The sequence below is a fragment of the Phyllostomus hastatus genome, unplaced genomic scaffold (assembly GCF_019186645.2).
Source record: "Phyllostomus hastatus isolate PE091 unplaced genomic scaffold, TTU_PhHast_1.1 phas_scaffold_216, whole genome shotgun sequence".
Classification (NCBI taxonomy): Eukaryota; Metazoa; Chordata; class Mammalia; order Chiroptera; family Phyllostomidae; genus Phyllostomus; species Phyllostomus hastatus.
Window position 1 is genome coordinate 17,506,295 of NW_025334018.1, and position 18,017 is coordinate 17,524,311.

At 52.5% G+C, this 18,017-nt stretch overlaps 1 protein-coding gene across 3 annotated transcripts in view; it reads right to left on the reverse strand.

Moving 5' to 3' along the window:
- Window positions 1–18,017, reverse strand: part of NTNG1 (netrin G1) — a 260,055-nt gene that overhangs the window by 63,832 nt on the left and 178,206 nt on the right. For all 3 annotated transcript variants that reach the window (XM_045816854.1, XM_045816856.1, XM_045816855.1), the window contains exon 4: window positions 10,771–10,943. In XM_045816854.1, the coding sequence (XP_045672810.1) occupies window positions 10,771–10,943 (173 nt within the window). The remainder of the gene's footprint in view (window positions 1–10,770; window positions 10,944–18,017) is intronic.

Below are 18,017 nucleotides of genomic sequence, written 5' to 3' on the forward strand. Positions count from 1 at the left end.
ATAATTCAAGAATGCATGAAGTTGTTCATATTGATCATGCGCTTCATCGATTTTTCAGTTTCCACTTCATTTCTTGGTGGGGCTAAGGTGGCGGGACTGTTTCCGAATGCACTGGCCTTGGTGTAGCTGAGGGCACGCACCTAGTGTGCACCCAGAGGAAAGCTCCGGGCCAGGAGCAGAGGCACCAGGCTGTCTGCGCTGGGAGCTTTGCTCTTGCCCTCACAGCCTGTGCGACCTGGGGGCCGGTTGCTGAGGGTCTCCGTGGTTCCGTTTCCTGCCTCTCAACGTCACTGCAAGGATTAGGGAAATCGGCACGTGTAAAGCACTGGGCACTCAGGCTAGGCAGGTAGCACGTGCTAGATCCCTCTTTGCTGTGGTGACTACTCTCGATGCCGTTGGTTCATCAAGCAAGCAACCCGTGATAGAGATTGCTCGTTGACAGTCAGAGAGGCATAGCTTCTCCACGAATCTGGGTTGAGGGTAGGAGACGGGAATCAGAAGGAGAGACAGGCCTGCTGTGCAACCGGCTAGCTCGGGGGGGAGGGACTTCCGAGAAGTTCCCGGCTTCTCTGTACCCGTCTGCTCACCTGCAAAAGGGCTAACTATCTACTGCAAAGGGGCTGCTGTGGGGACAGAGTGAGACAACCCATAAACGCGTCTGACACACGGTGCCTCGTCGATAAGCGATAGCCGCTAATGAGCCGCTCAGATGTGCTCATCACATCGCCGAAGCGTTCTCACGGGTGGTAACTGTGGGAATCGTTGAACTCCTGTTTTTGTAATTATTTTGGAACAACTACTCCCTGCTCATTTTAACTGATCACTGTATCTCACTCAGAGATATCTAGCTTTGTAATGCCTGACAACCAACAGCCTTTTTTTCCTATTTCCCAGAAGGGTGGAGAGAAGGAGAGTTAAAGCTTCCAGTGTTTTGTTTTTGAAAATAGGAATGGAACCCCATTTTCAGTTAGTAGATACATTAAAAAATCTCTCGACTCTCCATGCACAGGATCTAAGGTGCTTCGGCTTCATCACCCATCGCTGATCAACCCAGACTGGAAACCTAACGTCCCACGTCCATGTGTTAGCCCTGTCCTGGGAGCTGAAGTTCACGCTGATGGCCAAGGCTGCAAAGGGCTGCCATCGCTTCCTGACCTGGCAGTCCGCAGCTTCCTTGGCTGCAGCACAACGGTGACTCGGTACTGAATCTTTGTTTTTTTGTGTTTGCCTTTGCACATCTCCAGTTGAGTGAGGAACGGTGGCAGCATCATAATTTTAGTATTAACAGCAGAGGCTCCAAATTTCCCCGTGATTGAAAAGCCTGCTCCACGGGGAGAAACGGCTTGCCTTTTGTAATCCGTCAAAGGGAATGGAAGTTCGGGTGGCAGGAAGAGACTTTTCATGTGTTTTCCAACTCACAGGGAGCTAGAGAGCTATGCATAATGCAACACGAAGTTCTCGGGGTGCTGGACTCCCCGCCGCGGAGAGCCAGCTCCGTGATAAAATTCTGCTGCAGCTAAAATCCTTCAGAAACTCACACAGTGTTCCCACGGCTTGGGGGAGGCCCGCGCAGGCGAGACGCACTCACTGTGTGCGGCCAGACAAACCTCCATCAGCAAGGCTGTGATGAGATCCCATTTCCCTCATGAAGCTGTTTTCTGTCACTCAGCATTGGGATGCTTACCATTCGGGCTCAGCCTCATTTACGGGGCAGTTTTTGGAGTTGCTACCAGGCGAACCCCTTGTGACTCCGTTGCCGTCAGATGGGAATTGCTTCGAGAAGATTTTTTAAAACTGCCCGCTGGAATAAAGATCGTTAAAGCCGAGAATCGCTGGACGCCGAGGGATGCCCGCTGGTATATGTTCAAATGTTGTGTTCCTCCTAAAGTTTCTTATTTCAGGTCCGAGCACCTGGCTTTTGGTTCTCTTCAGACAGCTGCAGAATCGAAGAACCCCATTCTGATCATGAAAAAAGCTACAAGTCAGCCACGAAACATCTTTCAAATGTGTAAGGAGATAAGATAGGAAGGCGAGCACTCATTTCTTGAGAGTGGGTTTCTCTGGGGTCCATGGGGGACGAGTCCAGGTAACAAGAGTCCATCTGACCGCAGCCCCAGCACCCGACAGCCACAGAAATGAGTCCGGAAAACCAAGGAGACACGTGTTGGCAGTTTTTTTTTTTTAATTTTTTTTTTATTTTAACGTCCCTTCTGAAGTGACAACTATTATGTAACAAACCTTTGTGCCTTGAAAACAGAACCCGGGAGCACCTCTCCCTGCTTCCCCTCCCCGGTGCGAGCCCACTGTCCCCTGGGCGCACTCCTCTGGCTGGGCGCCCCCCCCCCCCGGCCGCTGGTCTCCCTTCCTTTGCGACGGGGTTTGCCTGAGACCAAAGAGGGGCCGAGCGCCGGTCTCGTCCCTCTGTGTCTGCAGTGTCTTCCCAGGCCGAGCAATGTATGTTGCAGGAAAGAAAAAAAAAAAACACTTGTCTCCAAGAAGGTGTCTCTCACTGAAAATTCTCCTTAGGTCAGAGTAGGGTCTGGTCCCCTCCATAACGCTCCCCTGAGATATTATTGCTCAGAGGTCAGAATTCGTGGATGTTTTGTTCTCAGTGAATATTCTCTCTGTCCTGAGAGCGAGAGTGACACCGTGTACGCAGAGATGCCCTGGCCACACGGCCTTCCGAGAAATGCCAGCTGGGAGCTCAACTCGCCCCCGGGGGCAAAACTCATTTCACCTGTGGCTCCTGTCCTTCCTGTCCTTTTTCTCCCATCTTCCTGTCTTTCCAGTTCCTACGGGAACACCCGGCTTTGTCTTTCTTCCTAAGCCGCCTGGGGGCAGATGCGGATTTTTTGGGGGCGCTCCGTGAGGTGCCTCAGAACACGAGGAAGCCCTGAGAGGCTCCTGTGTGCCCAGCCGCGGGCCCCGGGAGTGCTTCCCTCCTCCCCCAGCTCTCCCCCACCCAAATCTGTTTTCATTGTTTTTACACAACTGCTTTTATTTCCAAATAAGAATTCATCTGTTTTCACAAGGGAGATAGTGTTTGTTTTAAAGGAATTCTGTGAAAATCAGGAGGATGAGAACCTAGTGGAATTCTATCATTTTTTCCTCCTCTTGTTTTTCAATCTTACTAACCCGCCCACCAGATAAATAGCTAAAGGGCGTGCAGTTAGGCTTAAGAAAGTCAGAGTGGTGGAGATCTCCAAGGTAGCCGCTGTGTTCTGAGAAGAGGAACGTAGGGCTCACAGCCACAACTTTGGAGAATCAACAAGAATCACTGAGAGGGCAGTGGAGGGGACAAGGTGTCTGCTTGCTTCCAGCTGAGAGGAACTATTACCCCTGTCATGGCGGACGGTTTGAACAAAGGCCCATCGGATCAGTGACTAGGTCTTCTTCTGGCCAGGCTGTGGCCCTGGAGCTCCAACTCCAAAAAGCCCAGCTGAAGAAGACGTGGGGGTTGAGAAGGAAAGTGAATGCATCCTGGTGCCTTCACTTCCAGCGTCCTGCCAGCCCTGGCCGCTGGTCCCCGGCCCAAAGGGCAGAAGGTACAGTCCCTTCCAGGAACTCTAAGGTGAAGGAGAGAAGACGGCCTTCACAGAGTTACACTGGGAAAGCGCCGTATAGACAATCCAATCGGAGGTAGCGGAAGTCGTCTTAGAAAAACAGAAGGCTCCAGGCCCTGAGTGTATGGTACAAACTTAACAGAGGTGACATTAGCAGAGTGACATACGTGAAGAATGGAAGAAAGAGGGGCGTCCTGAGGTGTCTGGCGGCAGGGTGGCCTCGCAGTGTCTCGGGAGGAGGGGTGGGTGACCTGGAAACTTGACCTTCACTGCTCTGTTGAGTTAGGGAGGCTGGCCCTGTGGCCGGATGCAGGTGTAGGATGCTTCAGCCTGATGTTATTAGCGTTCAAGTCATTTCAATGTCCTGATCCCGTGCTAACCAAGCAACCTTCTGATGACTGTCTGGCTTTTTTCAAGGAGACTTAATTACGGGGAAGAGAGTACACTGGCTGTGCGGACTTGAGTATTCTGAACACCGTAATGTTATTGCTTATTGTGGACCAGTGACTGGCATTTGTACACAATTGATCTCCCCACCCACAGAACTGCTGTCTCCCAAAGGAGAATCTGTTGATCGGACCGGGATGGGATCTCAGTGAAATGACAATGACGACAGCAGCTGGCGTCACGTGTGCTTATCATGTGCCTGCCAACACCTTGCATGTGTGAATTTGTTTCATTTTTATGACAACGCTAGGAGGTCAACACCCAGGTTCATTTCACAGGTGGGGGGACCCAATCACAAAGGGCTTGCCCGAGATCATCTCAGGGGGCTGGGGAAGAAACGGGGATTCGAAGAAAGAGGTGCTACCTGATATTCCACTGTGGGTGCTGCTGCCATGTAATATATGTAACCTGCATTGCCCTTGAAAATGCTAAGAGTTTTGAATTCCAAATCCCACCTGGCCCCATGCGCTTCGGGTAAGACACTGCAGGCCGGCGGTTGCACGTGAGTGACTTGGCCTTCCGGCGTTAAAGATTGGGCCTTTGGTTTGGTTCGCACACCCAGTGCCCTGCGAGGAAGGCCTGCTCTCACTGGGCCACAGGTTCCGAGCCTGAGAGGCTGGTGGTCCAGCCCCCAGGGCCATGAACGCCACCCAGCGGGGGCGGGGAGCTGCGCACGCCAGCCAGTCAGTGTGCTGTCTCTCAATGGCTGCATGGGCCGTGAACGCCCAAGGAAACGAAGCGGGTCTTTTTCCTACGGCATCTCCTCCAAGGTCTCGGTGGGTCTCCTCCGTAGGAGACTGAAGGCCTTGTGTTAACAGCCAGTGAGCTGTGGGGCCACATTTCCCAGGAGACACCAGAAAGGTAATGGCAGGTCAACACACCCCCGTGTACATTACAGGGATATTTTGGTTTACTTATTCATTCACCAAATAATTAAGTCCATAAACACTTACAAAGGACAAGGATAATCTATGGTCCCATTCTTAAAGTGCTCATATTTTAGCCCCTGAAGTCAAATAGACCTGAGTTTCATTCTTGCTCCATCAGGCATGGGAACTTGGGGCCACTTATTAACCTCTATGTGCTGGTGTCTTGATATTTGTAAAGTGGGGGAAAGTAGCATGTACCCCCTGGGGATGTTGCATAAGGGTTTAATGCAAGAAAGCGCATGAAACACTTCACAAAGTATGAAAGCCTTTGGCACATGTAATCAATAGTAACTATCATTATTGTCACTATCATTAGGATTTCGTTTATGGATAACCGATTGCAAGTGTACATACGTTGCCAAGAATCGAGAGAGAAAAGAGCGATTGATTTTGCACGGGGGATCTAGGTCGGCTGCCCTGAGGAGCTGGCTGAGGAGCAGCCTTGGGCAGGAGCAGAATTTCAATAGAGAGCCAAGAACAAGGACTGAATTTAGTAGCGAGCGTGCTGACTTGGAGATCTCCGTAGCTGGAAAAATTGTCTGGATTCACTAGAAAAATGCAGGCTACGATTGGTGGATTGCTATTAAACCCATAAAATGAAGAACTAAACACCCAGGTATAGATCGGAATGTCAAGGGGAAAATGTAGGCAGAGAGGAGGCGGCGGGGGCGGGGAGCCAGAGAACGCCAAGCCCAGGCAGAAGGAGGGTCCTTGAAGGCACAGAAGCAACAAGCGGAGATGCAGGAAGAGACGTGGGAGTAAGCGGGCTCAGAGAAGGCTGACCCGTCCAAACAGGTGTCAGAACAGAGCCCGTTCCCCAGTGCAGGACCTAACAAGTCTCTGAAGTCACCTGAGAAGCCAAACAGCGCCGTGCGCAGTCCTCGGGGTCCGCACACCCGGGCCCAAACCCTCCTTCTGGCCCTGACTAGCCCCGTGAACCTCAAAGCGTTCCTCCCCTCCGCAGTCATCCGATTCCGAGTCTGCAGCACGAAAGCAGCAGCGTCTTCCTGACAAGACTGTTGTGAATTAAGAATGAACTAATATGCACTTAAGGGCATTTTGAAAATTTTCTAGATAATGATGCCCACGTGTTCACCTGGGAACATATGGAGTGACCCATGCAAATGCAATAGCAGAGAAAATAACAGAACCGCCCTCGAATGACTCTGCCTCACTCCAAGGAGCCCTGGCTATTGGGTGTAACCATTCCAGTCGGATTTCTGAACAAATGGACAATGTCAATGTCGGACCAATTTCATTTTCGTTCTTGGAAGGGTACTGGACCGCGCCGACAGCAGGACAGTGAGAGATGGGAAGCAGCGGAGCCCGCCGGGCTTTCTGTCTGCCCCCCGGACGCTCCCATCACCGGGCTGAAGAGACTGCCTAGGACGGCGTGCCCCCACCCCCACCCCAACAGCGCTTCCCAGAAAGTTACTGTGTGTTGCACAAAGAACGAAGTTTGGGAAACACTGGGTAAAGTAGGTGACTTCACTACAGGACTCTCTCATTTTTTAAATAAGGCAATATGACTGAGAGTTAGTATAGTGGATGGCGTTTTTCAAGTTTCCTTGGCCACAAAATTCTTTCAAGGGTCTGAGAACACAGTTCGGAAAGCAGAGGTATAGGTAAGGAAGAGGTACTGTTATATTATCTTCCCTAGAGTGGTATTTCCTAAAGGTGAATTATGAAGCTTTTAGCATCGACGTGTACAAAAATACTGGGTGTTATTCTCCAGGGATCAGAATTGAAAGAGGTGCTACTTAGTCCTTTTATTCATGAGCTGAACAATGAGACCCAAGAGAATCGTGGCTAAGCAGGAAGCTGGCTGGGGTGGCTATCTATTCATAAGACAGAAATAACACTCACAGGACATTCAAAATAGAATTCACTCAGAAACGGCGTGAAGAAATAGGGAAAAGATGTCTTATAGACAAAACATCATCTCTACGTATTTGGAAAAGAAATAAAGGAAAAGATTTTTCAATACGCATGTCTATGGCTTTAAAGACCCAGACTCGAAGACTCACTAGGTCTTGAATAGAAAGCACGATGGACACAAATGTCACCGCGAGAGTGAGTCCTTCTGCTTCTGCGGAGTTCGCTGCAGTGAGAAGCACAGGGAACCGGGAAACTGGGACGTGCCTCACAGGCTGGGGCGGCTCGGTTTAGAGCGATGGGGCTCCCAACACTTCTCTCCTGGCCCTGCGTGCTCCCTACAAAAGTGGCCTTGGAGCTTCTGGGGAATTCAGGACTTCCCAAGCCTTAAGACTGACTCCCAGCGAGGTCGCAGTTTAGGGTCCTTCTGGGTGTAGGGTTGAGGGTCTTTAAAGGGAAATCTTATCATGTCCTGGTTGGACAAAAGCCTCTTAGTTATTTTGCTAAGAGTGAGCAGGAACTGGGCCTTTCAATTCAAAAACTTATCCTGGCCGCTTGAGATGTCGCTAACTCCAGGGACGACCCAGGATGGGTGTCTTTTGTAAGTCACCGAGGAGCTGAGGTAGAGGGACCAGAGGCTGCAGCCACTTCTTTTCCACTTCTTAGGTTTTACATTTTTGCATTAGGATATGGCATGTCCTAAGTGTCCTTCTTAAAGAACTGACTTGTAATGCACGAATGGAGTCCCGTGTGTGCGTGGCCGTGCACACGAGCACATTTGCAGGTGCAGAAGAAAAAGCCGATACACGTGAGAATCATTAACAGTGTTACAAGTCCTGTCCTTGACTTAAATTTCCACACTAAAAAATCAGGGAACTTCTCGGGCAAGTAACGAGGTAGGAGACACAGAAATCTCATCATGTGAAAAAAAAGGAGCTCATGATGTTGACCCAGACAAGGAAAGAAATTGGGATCAACATAGTTCTTTCTCCACTTAAACAGGAAGAGTGGTTGGAAATTAAGAGACGGTCAATACTGATGTGAAGCAGTCGGATTTAGAGCTACATCACAATTGTCATCCAATAAAAAACAAGTCTGCCTTATGAAAAGAATCCAAAAGACGAATTTATTTTGGAAGAACTTATTTGGTGACAGGTGTCATGCCCACCGCATTGCATGCATTAGCTTATTGAATTCTCCCACAATGGCTGTGAGGTGAGAACGGCTGTTATCCTCACGTTGCGGCCGGGAACCCCGAGTGTCGGAGAGGTCGGTTCCCTTTTCCAAGGTCACGCAGCCAGGGAATGAATGGGCCCGTGCACCAAAGCCTTAAAGGGTTCACGCTCATTCTTGGACATCTTAAAGCACAGTCTGATGTGCCGGAGCTTCAGTTTAATGGGCCCCTTCCATTGTAAGTCTTTTCCATGGCAAGGCTGGACCACTGCAGGTAATCTCTACAGTTTTTAATCCAATTTCTGCCATGCTGAGAATTACAACATTGACTTGACTGTCCTCGGTCACTGTGTCCATCTGTCACCTTTCTATTTTTCTTTTTTTTCATCTTCACCCGAGGACCTTTGCCCAGGAAGTCCCCTGATTTTTCAGTGTGGAAATTTAAGTCAAGGACAGGATTTGTAACATTGTTAGGATTCTCACTTGTATCGGCTTTTAGAGAGAGGAAGGGAGAGAGAAAAACATCAGTTGGTTGCTTCTCACGCATGCTTGGACTGGGAATCGAACCCACAACCCAGGTTTGTGCCCTGGCCAGGAATAGAACCTTCAATCTTTTGGTTATCAGATGACACCCCAACCAACTAAGCCACACTGGCCAGGGCTGTCACATTCCCACTTTAACAGATATGGGGAAAAATCTGTCTAGAAGGACAGTAAACACTACGGGACAGACAGACAACGGAATCCATGAGGAAAATGAAAGAGGCTGCATTCCTTTGACCGGGGAGCGAAGCGGCACTCTACAATGATCAGAACACTAGGGGTACGCAAGTCACTTCCACAGAGACTATAATAAAGAATTCATTCCATTGAGAAAGCTTGGCTGGCACAAGGTTTTCCCAGGGCAAATGTCTCAAAATAAATAGGACTTGGAAGCACAGTTACAGGTTGAAGAAGAGGGTCCTGCTAGACAGGAAGTCAACAGAAGTCCACTCTGACTGTGTGGCTCAGTTGACTGGAACATCATGCCGTATGCCAAGAGGGTTCTGGGTTCGATCCCCGGTCAGGGCATGAAAAGAGGCAATCAACCAATGTTTCCTTCTCACATCAACGTTTCTCTCTCTCTCTCACACACACACACACACACACACACGCACATTGATATTTCTCTCTCCCTCCTCCTCTCTCTCTCTCTCTAAAATCAATAAACATATCCCCTGGCAATTTAAACAAAGAAGCAGTCAAGAGCAGTCCACCTCAGCTGCCTGCACGGTAACCCCGACAAGGTGTCTGCCCTGAGGACCAGCCGGGTGCCAGCCGGCATCCCCTCCCTCTGCCCTGTCTCCCTGAAGACGCAGCGGACACTGAGGATGAACCTGGGGCCATTTTCAGGAAGGGAAATGCCTAAACTCCACTTGACGACCGTGGCGATGGGGACCCTTAGGTACCCGGCCCCAGGGCAGCATGACAGATAACTCGGGAGAGTCCTTCTGAGTTCATGGGTTACGGCGGCACCAGTTGAGAAAGCCCAGAAGGGTCTCTGTGAATAAAATCTGCTTGAAAAGCCAACATTTCTGCTCAACAGAGTTGCATGTATTATTTTTAGGAGCTAGATGGTTGTGTCTTTCTTTAACCCAGAAAGAAGCTGAATGCCCTTTAGAGTCAAGGGATTCTTTCTCTGCTTTACAGAAGTTTTCCCAGTTTCATGCCCCCGCACCTCACAGCTTGTTGCTCTGCTTGTGACTCTTACACTTAACTTGAGAAGGTCCTGGCGCCTGTGATACTGGTTGTTAGAGGTTTTGGTTTCCTCCAGATGCTGCTTTGAAGCTCCTGATGACATTTCCTGCCTGGCAGGGGGCTGGTGGCTTTTCAAGTTTCCACGTTCTTTCTGTTTCTTCTCACTTGGGCGGGTATATTCGCAACCTCAGCCCGTCTCTGTCTCTCGTTTTGAAAGAGGGCAACTCTCGGGCTTTTGCAAGTGGCTCATCGGTACAACCACGGAACTGGGCAAATTGTCTGGAAGTAACGACTTCTCTCCTTGAGTGCATCCCCCCAGCGTGTTCCCTGCGGATGCTCAGGATTTGGCGGGCACCCAGCGGCGGTGACGGGGCGGCGTGTCTCACGGTTCCTGGAAACACAGGTGATGACGCCGTGTGCTCTTCGCACAGACACGGCGTGGCCCCCGCGCCTGCAGCCACGCTGTCTGTCTGAAGAAGGCCTCCGCTCCCAGGATCCAGGCCTGCGTGACCTCTCCGCCCCTGGGGTGTAGGAAAAGCCCCTTCTCTCAGGGTCGCCGGTCCGGCTGCGACTAATATCAGGGAGGGAAGCGTTTCCGAGCGGAGCTTCTCTCGGGCCCCCCAGGATGAGGAGTGGGATTGTGAACACTGAGCGACTTTCCAGAAGGTGTTTACGGCTCACTCCGAGCTCCAGTTGCGGGTGTTGAACGTCTCTGTCATTTTAATAGGAAACTCTTTGGGGGGAAGGAAAGCAGGCACCTGTTTCATCCACTTGAGACAAAACATTTCTCCTGTGGTTTCCCTCACTTCCCAGCCCACTTGCTGCGAACTGGGAAGACTGAGTTCAGCAGGTGACCCGAGTGCTACCGTGTGCTGGAAAGGGGTGGAATGGGGGCTGGGGGCTCAAGCCGCGTGTCAGGGAGGAACGGGGCGGGGTGGTGGGGAGGACTGGCAAGCGGAGGCTGAGCACACGGGCTGGTGAACGTGAGCGGGAGGGGCGGCTGGCTCGGCACACGCAGACCACGGGGCAGGGGTGGGGTTACTCACAGGTGTTGGCGGTGCCCTTGGGGATGGGCAGGTAGGAGCCCGGGCTCCAAGGCCGGCCCTGGTAGTTCTTCTTGCACTTGCCACAGTCCGGGCCCGTCGTGTTGTGCTCGCACTCGCAGGCCAGCTTGCTGTTGTCGTACACGCACACGGTGGCGTGCAGGTTGCACTTGCACCTGGCGGGGGAGAGACAAGAGGGCGTGGTCAGGGAAGCCGGTCTTGGTGACCAGCGAGGCTCCCCTCCCCGCGTCTCCCGGGGCCCGAGGGCTGCATGGAGGCTCTGGGCGAAGGGGAGACTGGCGGCCCCACCCTCAGCATCTTTCCAGCACATGCCCCGGGGGGTCGGGGTGGGCTTCCCACACAGCCTGTCCCCACAGCACACTCTGAGGAATCCTAACACCCGTGGGTCGGTCCACCGGGGGCCTGAAAGCCCCTGTAAGACAATGGTGCTCCCAAATCAAGGGTTTCCTGGCAGGTACCCAAGATGCAGCCACCAATGACAGGTTTTTCTGTGATATAATCTGGCCATGTCAGGTGGGCTGGAAGAACAGGGGTCAGTCCTGTTCTCCCTGAGACCAGAGGACAAGTCTCACTCTTTTAAAAAGAAAGAGAACCATGAAGACACCTTGTTATGCAGAGTTATCTCATGGACTCCCCAAGAGGTTATCATCAGCTGTTCTCATCCCTAAAATGACAGCTGGGTCAGAGGCACTTTTTCCAGCAAGGTCTCTGACCAGCCGGGGCAGCCCCCAGGTTCCCCATTCATGGCAAAGGAGGTCGTCACAAAGGCGTCTCGGAACTGGGTCAGAGGACTCAGGTGAGAGGTGCTCAGGAGCCTGGAGAACAGAGCCTCCGAGAGGCGGTGGTCTGAGGTCAGTAGCCAAGGCCTGGCCCGTGGCGCCCACGCACAAAGCTGCGATACGTGAGCGACAACAACCGAACGTGCCATTCCCCCAGAAGTGCATCCCCACAGCCAGAGCCTGCGGCTGGAAAACTGCAAAGGCCACCTCGGTGCCTGTGGCGGTAGCAGGTTATGAACTGCAGTGTTCCCAGCACGGGCCTCCTCCTCTGGAGAAGGGAAACCGAGGCAGACAGAGTGACCGTGCCCGGAAGTCAGGACGACGTGTGTGGGAAGAGCTGTGTCACATGCAGCAGAGACTCAGGACACCTGGGCTGGGGGGCAGGGGCTGGGAATCAAGGACCAAGGTCTGCCACAGCCAGAACATGAAAATGTTGCTATCTGTGTGTGTGTGTGTGTGTGTGTGTGTGTGTGTGTGTGCGTGAATGCATTTATCAACCAGTCTGGTCTCTTCCACGATCTAGGACAAAAATGTGGAAAGCCAAGTTTCGCGAAGACAAAGAAATATGGCAGTGTTTTCCATTTGTTTTCTTTTGCAGCAGATGTCGGGAACTGGGGAAAGGAACAATACTCTTTCTCGGGGGAAAATAAGAGTCTCGCACGAGTGTTGGTCTCCATGATGTCTGCACACTAAGGTGCAGGTTTCTCTCCTGTGCACTGAGGATCTGTTTGGAGCTCCGGCCCGCAACTGGGGTGGGGAAGCAGAGGCGTGGCTGAGGCCGCTCCTGAGAGCCGCTGGCCTCTCTCCTGTCTAAAAGGCGGAGCCCCGCAGGCAAGGGGCACCCACTCCACCCTCCCTGGGTGACACCGAGCCTCAGCTTCCTCTGGGGTCCACTACGACCTGTGGTCCCTGTGGCTGCACCCCACTCTCTCTCGTTATAAACGGGAATGGACCGAAAGGCTCCTGTTTCAACAATACGTACTCAACACCCACAGACCCTTTAAACATGAACATGAGGACAGTCTTGTAAAAAGATAAGAGAAGAATCATCCAGTGAAGTGAAACAGAGAGTGGTTAATTATAAGCTAGGTCTTGTAACAATCTTCCATATGCAGGGAGTCAGTCACTTGTGCTGAGCCGCCTATTTAAGGATCTTCCTCTTTCCAACGTGAGCACGCTTATTTATGGGAGTGTTTATATACATGATGTTAGAAACCTCAGCGATGGAAGTGCCCGCAGTTACTGACTTAGCAGCCTCAGTGGTGCTGAAAGTTGCAAATGAGGAGACGGACAGCGTGACCCAAGGGGTGTGCTGGCTTCGCGTGCCAAGACCGAGAACGCAAGCAGTGGTTGTAAATTGGATTGCTTGTCCTGGAGCTGTTAATGCTTTCATACTTGTAGTCACTCTCAGAGTTACAGGCAATTTCCACTCTAAGGACTTCATATTCCCTGAGAAAATATTCTTTGAAGAATGTTTAGTCTTATTTTTTTTCTCTGATTTCTTCCAGTTAATGGTTTGTCTTCACCTGGCCGAGCTTATTAACCATGCCGGTCTCCACTCAACTCACGACCCTCCCCTGAGGTCTCCTCCGCCTGCTACAGACGCCCTGATCTCTACCCGCCTGATTTCCTCCAATGCTCCTTTCTGTGTGTTTGCTTTGGTTGGTTTCTACCTAAGACTCCTGGTGCTTTTAAAATTTGTACTCATTGGCATGAGTCTCTTCCACCTTAAGCGGGGGACGTATCCACCTTGTACCCTGGTCTCCTTTCCAGTTACCTCTTCCACACTCACCTGTCCCTTCTTGAGTTTCCTACACTTTCCATCTCTGTTTTCTCACCATCTCACCTCCCACTCACTCACTCGCTCTTTCCAGCTAACCACAGCTTCCCTGGCCAAGGTCACCTCTTTGTTGAATACCCAATGGCTATTTTCCTTGCCTGCATCGACCAATCAGAGGCCTCTGACTCTGCAAGCCACTCCCTTTCCCCTGACGCTCTCCCTGCTGGATTCTCAACCTTATTTCCAGAACCCTCGTCCTCTGTGCATTATCACCATGCACCATCTTTGGGTTGGGTTCTGGCCCAGCGGTGGGCAGCCCAAGTGACTTCTCTTGGGTTGTCACTTCCCTCCTGGTTGTCCCTTCAATCTCCCCTGTGGTCCTTAACTGCCTTGGAGTTATGGCCAATTTCAAGCAAACTGGTATCATGTTTTTGTTCCCAGAAAAAAAATAAACATATGCAAAATAAGCGCAGCTCCTTGAAAACGAGATTCAGAGACTCCGTGTTACTCGTAGAGATCCACGGGACTCCACCCCTCCATTGCCGCCAGGTGGAGATGACCCACGTGTGGAGAAGTCGGAGAGCTCCATCACCACCCTCCCTCCTGGCCGTCTCTAACTCGACAGATCCAACACCGACTTCCTTGGCTTCCCTCTCCCACCTGCTCCGTCTTCCGTGAGCTCTGTCGCAGTCAAGTGTGGCCCTGCCAGTCAGCTGGCCAGCACGGCTCCTTCCTCTCCCTGTCCTAGCACATCTTGTGTGCACCACTCAACCTGAACCCCCCAGCAGTTCTCAAATGCACACAGTTCCAGCCGCCGCCCCTTCGCTCGTGGAGGGCTGAGGTTGTCACCTTTGATCTGGGTTATCACGATGGCTTCTAGGCAGAACTCACTGCCCTCAGGCATGCTCCACTCTGCCTCCCTCTCTCCAATCTCAAACACAATAGTCAAAACAATCACTTACACAAAAATATTGGGGTCACCCTGTTCTAGAACCACTGAAAGATGTCCCATTCCTCTGAAAATGGAGTCCACGCTGTATAATATGGCCTACAAGTTCCTTCGAAATCTACGTCTCCTCCCACCAGGGTGCCTTTCCCACACGCTCCATGGACAGGGGCATCGTCAGCCACGGGTGAAGGCCACGCCGCCTGTGCTACGGTCACGGGCTGCGCTGTGGCTGCTTATTCTCCCGCCGCCTTCACCGGAGGGAAGGGTCCTGGGATGCGCAGCCATAAAGAAAACAGTCTGCCTTGTCCATGGAAACATCCCTGGCAGGCGCCTGGCATATAGTGAGTGCCCCCTAAACATCTGACGAATAAACAGATCACGAATAAACAAGGAAGCTGCCTGAAATCGGGAACTTCATGAGCCTGTTCTACCATAGGTGGCAATGGCAATGGACTGAACGTGGAGACCTCATGGTCACTGCACTAGATCAAAGCCCACACGAGGTGTGCTGAAACCGCCACATGCCCTCGTCACTGGTTTCCCTAACCAGCCTTATAGCAGGCAACCTTTTGCCTCCATAAAACTAGAGAGCTTGTAAACCCCCTAAGAAGAGGTTTTTGTTGCCTTTGGTCCTCAGCTGGTATTTCACATTGGCTCTTGGGCCCAGGGCAGGCCCCCTGGTGGGGGTCCCTGGGCAGTGCTTGGCCGGAATGGGGGGCAAGTATGGCGGGGGGGGTGCCTGACAGAGCCTCCACCACTCAGAGCTCATTGTCCTGCCTGGGCCCCAGTTCCATCACTGGGCCCCTGGGAGGGTCCTGGGGAAGGCCAGTCCCTCACGGTGCCTACAATATCTGGGGACCGTGGCCTGGCCCTCTCCCAGGGGACTGCCGTCCCAGCACCCCCTCCTCCACCACCACCACCGCCCCATCTCCCCCCACCAAAAGTACTTTTGTTTTGGTAAAACTGCCTGAAAGGTCTGTGGGTAAAGACACCGAAACCTGATCAGCAGGTGCAGAAACCATCAGAAGCCACTTGGGTCCAGTTCCCCTCCTTGCACAGGTTTCTCCCCCACACTACCAGCTTGGCCCAAGGCCTGCTGGGAAATCTGCTACCGGGATGTGTCCTGGTGGGGACCCCACCCCACAGCATCTGGGTCTGGCCTTCACAGACCCTCAGCTGGAAGCACTTGAACACATAGAAAAACAAGATGAAAACACAGGAAAACCTGAAATCTCAGATGGGGAGATGATGTGGGGAGACACCCCATGAGGGAGGCCTCAGTAGTCTGCCCCCGCCTTGTTAGTAGGGGGCGGTACTCGGGGGCCTTCCCGGGGCTTGGGCAGTGGCCAGCTGACCCTGAAACTCCATTGGCCACTGGGCCTTGTGGGCAGGAGTTGGGGTCGTGTACCTTCCAGCCCAGGCCACAGACCAGGCCATGCTGGTTGGCGCCCTGCGTGCAGCTCATCTGCAGAGACATGGAGGGGTTGTCACACCTGTCGGCCCCCAGCTTGGTGTCACCAATGTGCCACCGCATCCTGGGAGCCATCATGCCCACCTGGCTGGCACACCTGTAGGCACCCATTTGCGGGCTGATGGTTGAGTGGCCCATGGGTGGCAGGATATGGCTCCTGGGGTCATACAGGTGACTCCTCATGCCATCTGCCATCATGCCCGCCTGGCTGGCACTCGTGCTGGAACCACCGGCTGGGCACCAGCATGGGCCCACCTCGGGTAGCTGTCCTGACAACCAAAAATGCCAGACAGACTCCAGAGAACAGAGCTTGGAGCAGAGAAAGAAGGAGGAGTTTGTGCAGGGCAGCGACTCCGGAACGTGCGCACTTTAGCCTCAACTCCTCACGCAAGGCCGGCTCGCCCTGGCCCAGCTGGAGCCTGCAGAGTGCTCTCCGGGCACAGGCGAGAGCCGGGCGGGCTCCAGCAGGAACTCCACTGGTCTTGCTCAGTGCCCGGCTGTCTCTTCTCAGTCACTGCGACGGTGGCTGTGCCAGGCTGAGCACGAGAAGGTGGGCGCTGAGGTGCCCCGACGTTGGTCCGGATTTGGAAGTGACTCCCTGTCATTTTCTACAGCTCAGTTTATTCTCATCGGCCATTCCAATCAGACACTAGAACCCTTCATTCAGAGCCCCCGCCAGAGTGGCTTTTCCTGCACTAGGCGGGGCCGGGGGATGGATTTCACAGTGCTGGGAGACCGCTCCCCACTCCTGGTGCTGTGACCTGCAGCCTCGTGATCTCCGAGACACGCCCGTGTCTCTGACAGGTTCCTTATCCACTCCCACGGCCCCCCTGCGCGTGAGGACTGTGCAGGTGGAGCCCTACCCGGCTCTGCCAGCAGGGAAATAAATGCCTATTCACCAATTCCGTGCACACACACGGAAGCTCACACCGAGTCACTCCACTGCAGAGAGCACTGTGGACTTGCTTGTGCCTCACAGGCCCGCTTGTGCGTCGGTGACAAACGGCACACACCGTCAAATCAGGGCATCGCTAGGACGGACTTACAGACGGAAGCGAGCTCTGATCGGTGATGCGAACCGTGAGCAGCGGGGTGTCTCGCCGCCAGCCAGGCCCGCACTTCCTGTGCCTCAGCGGCCAGCTGTCACTCGTCAATTTAATCTCGCTTATAAAAAGGCTCCAACATTTAGGTCTGTGCCACCTGCCAGTAGGTATGAAAAAGCCCAGACAGTCTGCCTGCTTTTTTTTTTAAATGACATAATTTAATATATTTATTCTGGGGGAGCATGTTATTTGCCAGAATTTCCTGGGAGTCAGAGGTCTGTGTATATATACAGACTATTAGCGGTGTTTCAGAGGCTCAGAGGCAAAAAGGTCTGAAACGGGCTTTTTCCGAAGCAGAGCTGGGGGGGAGGCCAGGCTGGCTGCCTGGCAGGCCCGGGTTTGGGCTGCTTTTGAGTCAGAGGAGGAGTCCCCACGAGGTGAGTGGGGTTTGAGCATCGCGGCCCCTCCAGACCCCGAGGAGGACCCTGGCAAAGTATTCATGGGGTCACGTGCTTTTGTATAATTTCACAAGTGAGATACCATTATAATTAATTTCTAATTAATGAAGGTTTTTCTTTAACGAGCCCTCCCGCCCAAGATGTAAATTTCAGGCACTCTAGGACCTGGGTCAACGTCCAGTTGCACCCCGTTGTCTTGGGTTGGCACTGGGTACACAAATGCTCTTAGAAAACAAGTTAGCATAAAAAGATCAGGCCTTCGCAGAGGCCTTTAAAAAGTGCGATTGATTATAAAACGCCTTTATGTACTTTTTCTGCCTTTGCACCCCTGGAGCGTTCTCTTTGCATGTTGACACACGAAAACGTACTTTCCACCTCAACACGTTATTTGAAATGGGGGACTTGCATCAATATCATCTAGAGGTTGTGGGTCCCGACGCTGGGCCCAGACAGCCTGGGTTCAAGTCCAGTCTCTGCCCCTGACTTAGTCACATAAACAGCACAGCGACTGAAGACTTCCACAGCCCTGGCATTGCGCGAAGTGCTTTTTCCATAGTTCACACGTGATTCTGCGCCACCTCACAATAATCTCATGGGTTCGGCACTGGTAATTCTAGACAATGCATTTGAATATTGGAGCCCTTGCCTCCCAGCTAGCACAGGAGTGAGCCGGGATGTAGACCGCAGGCAGCCGGCCCCCAGAGCTCTGCTCTGACCACTGCCCAGGGCACGCTGTCCTCCTGAGTGTG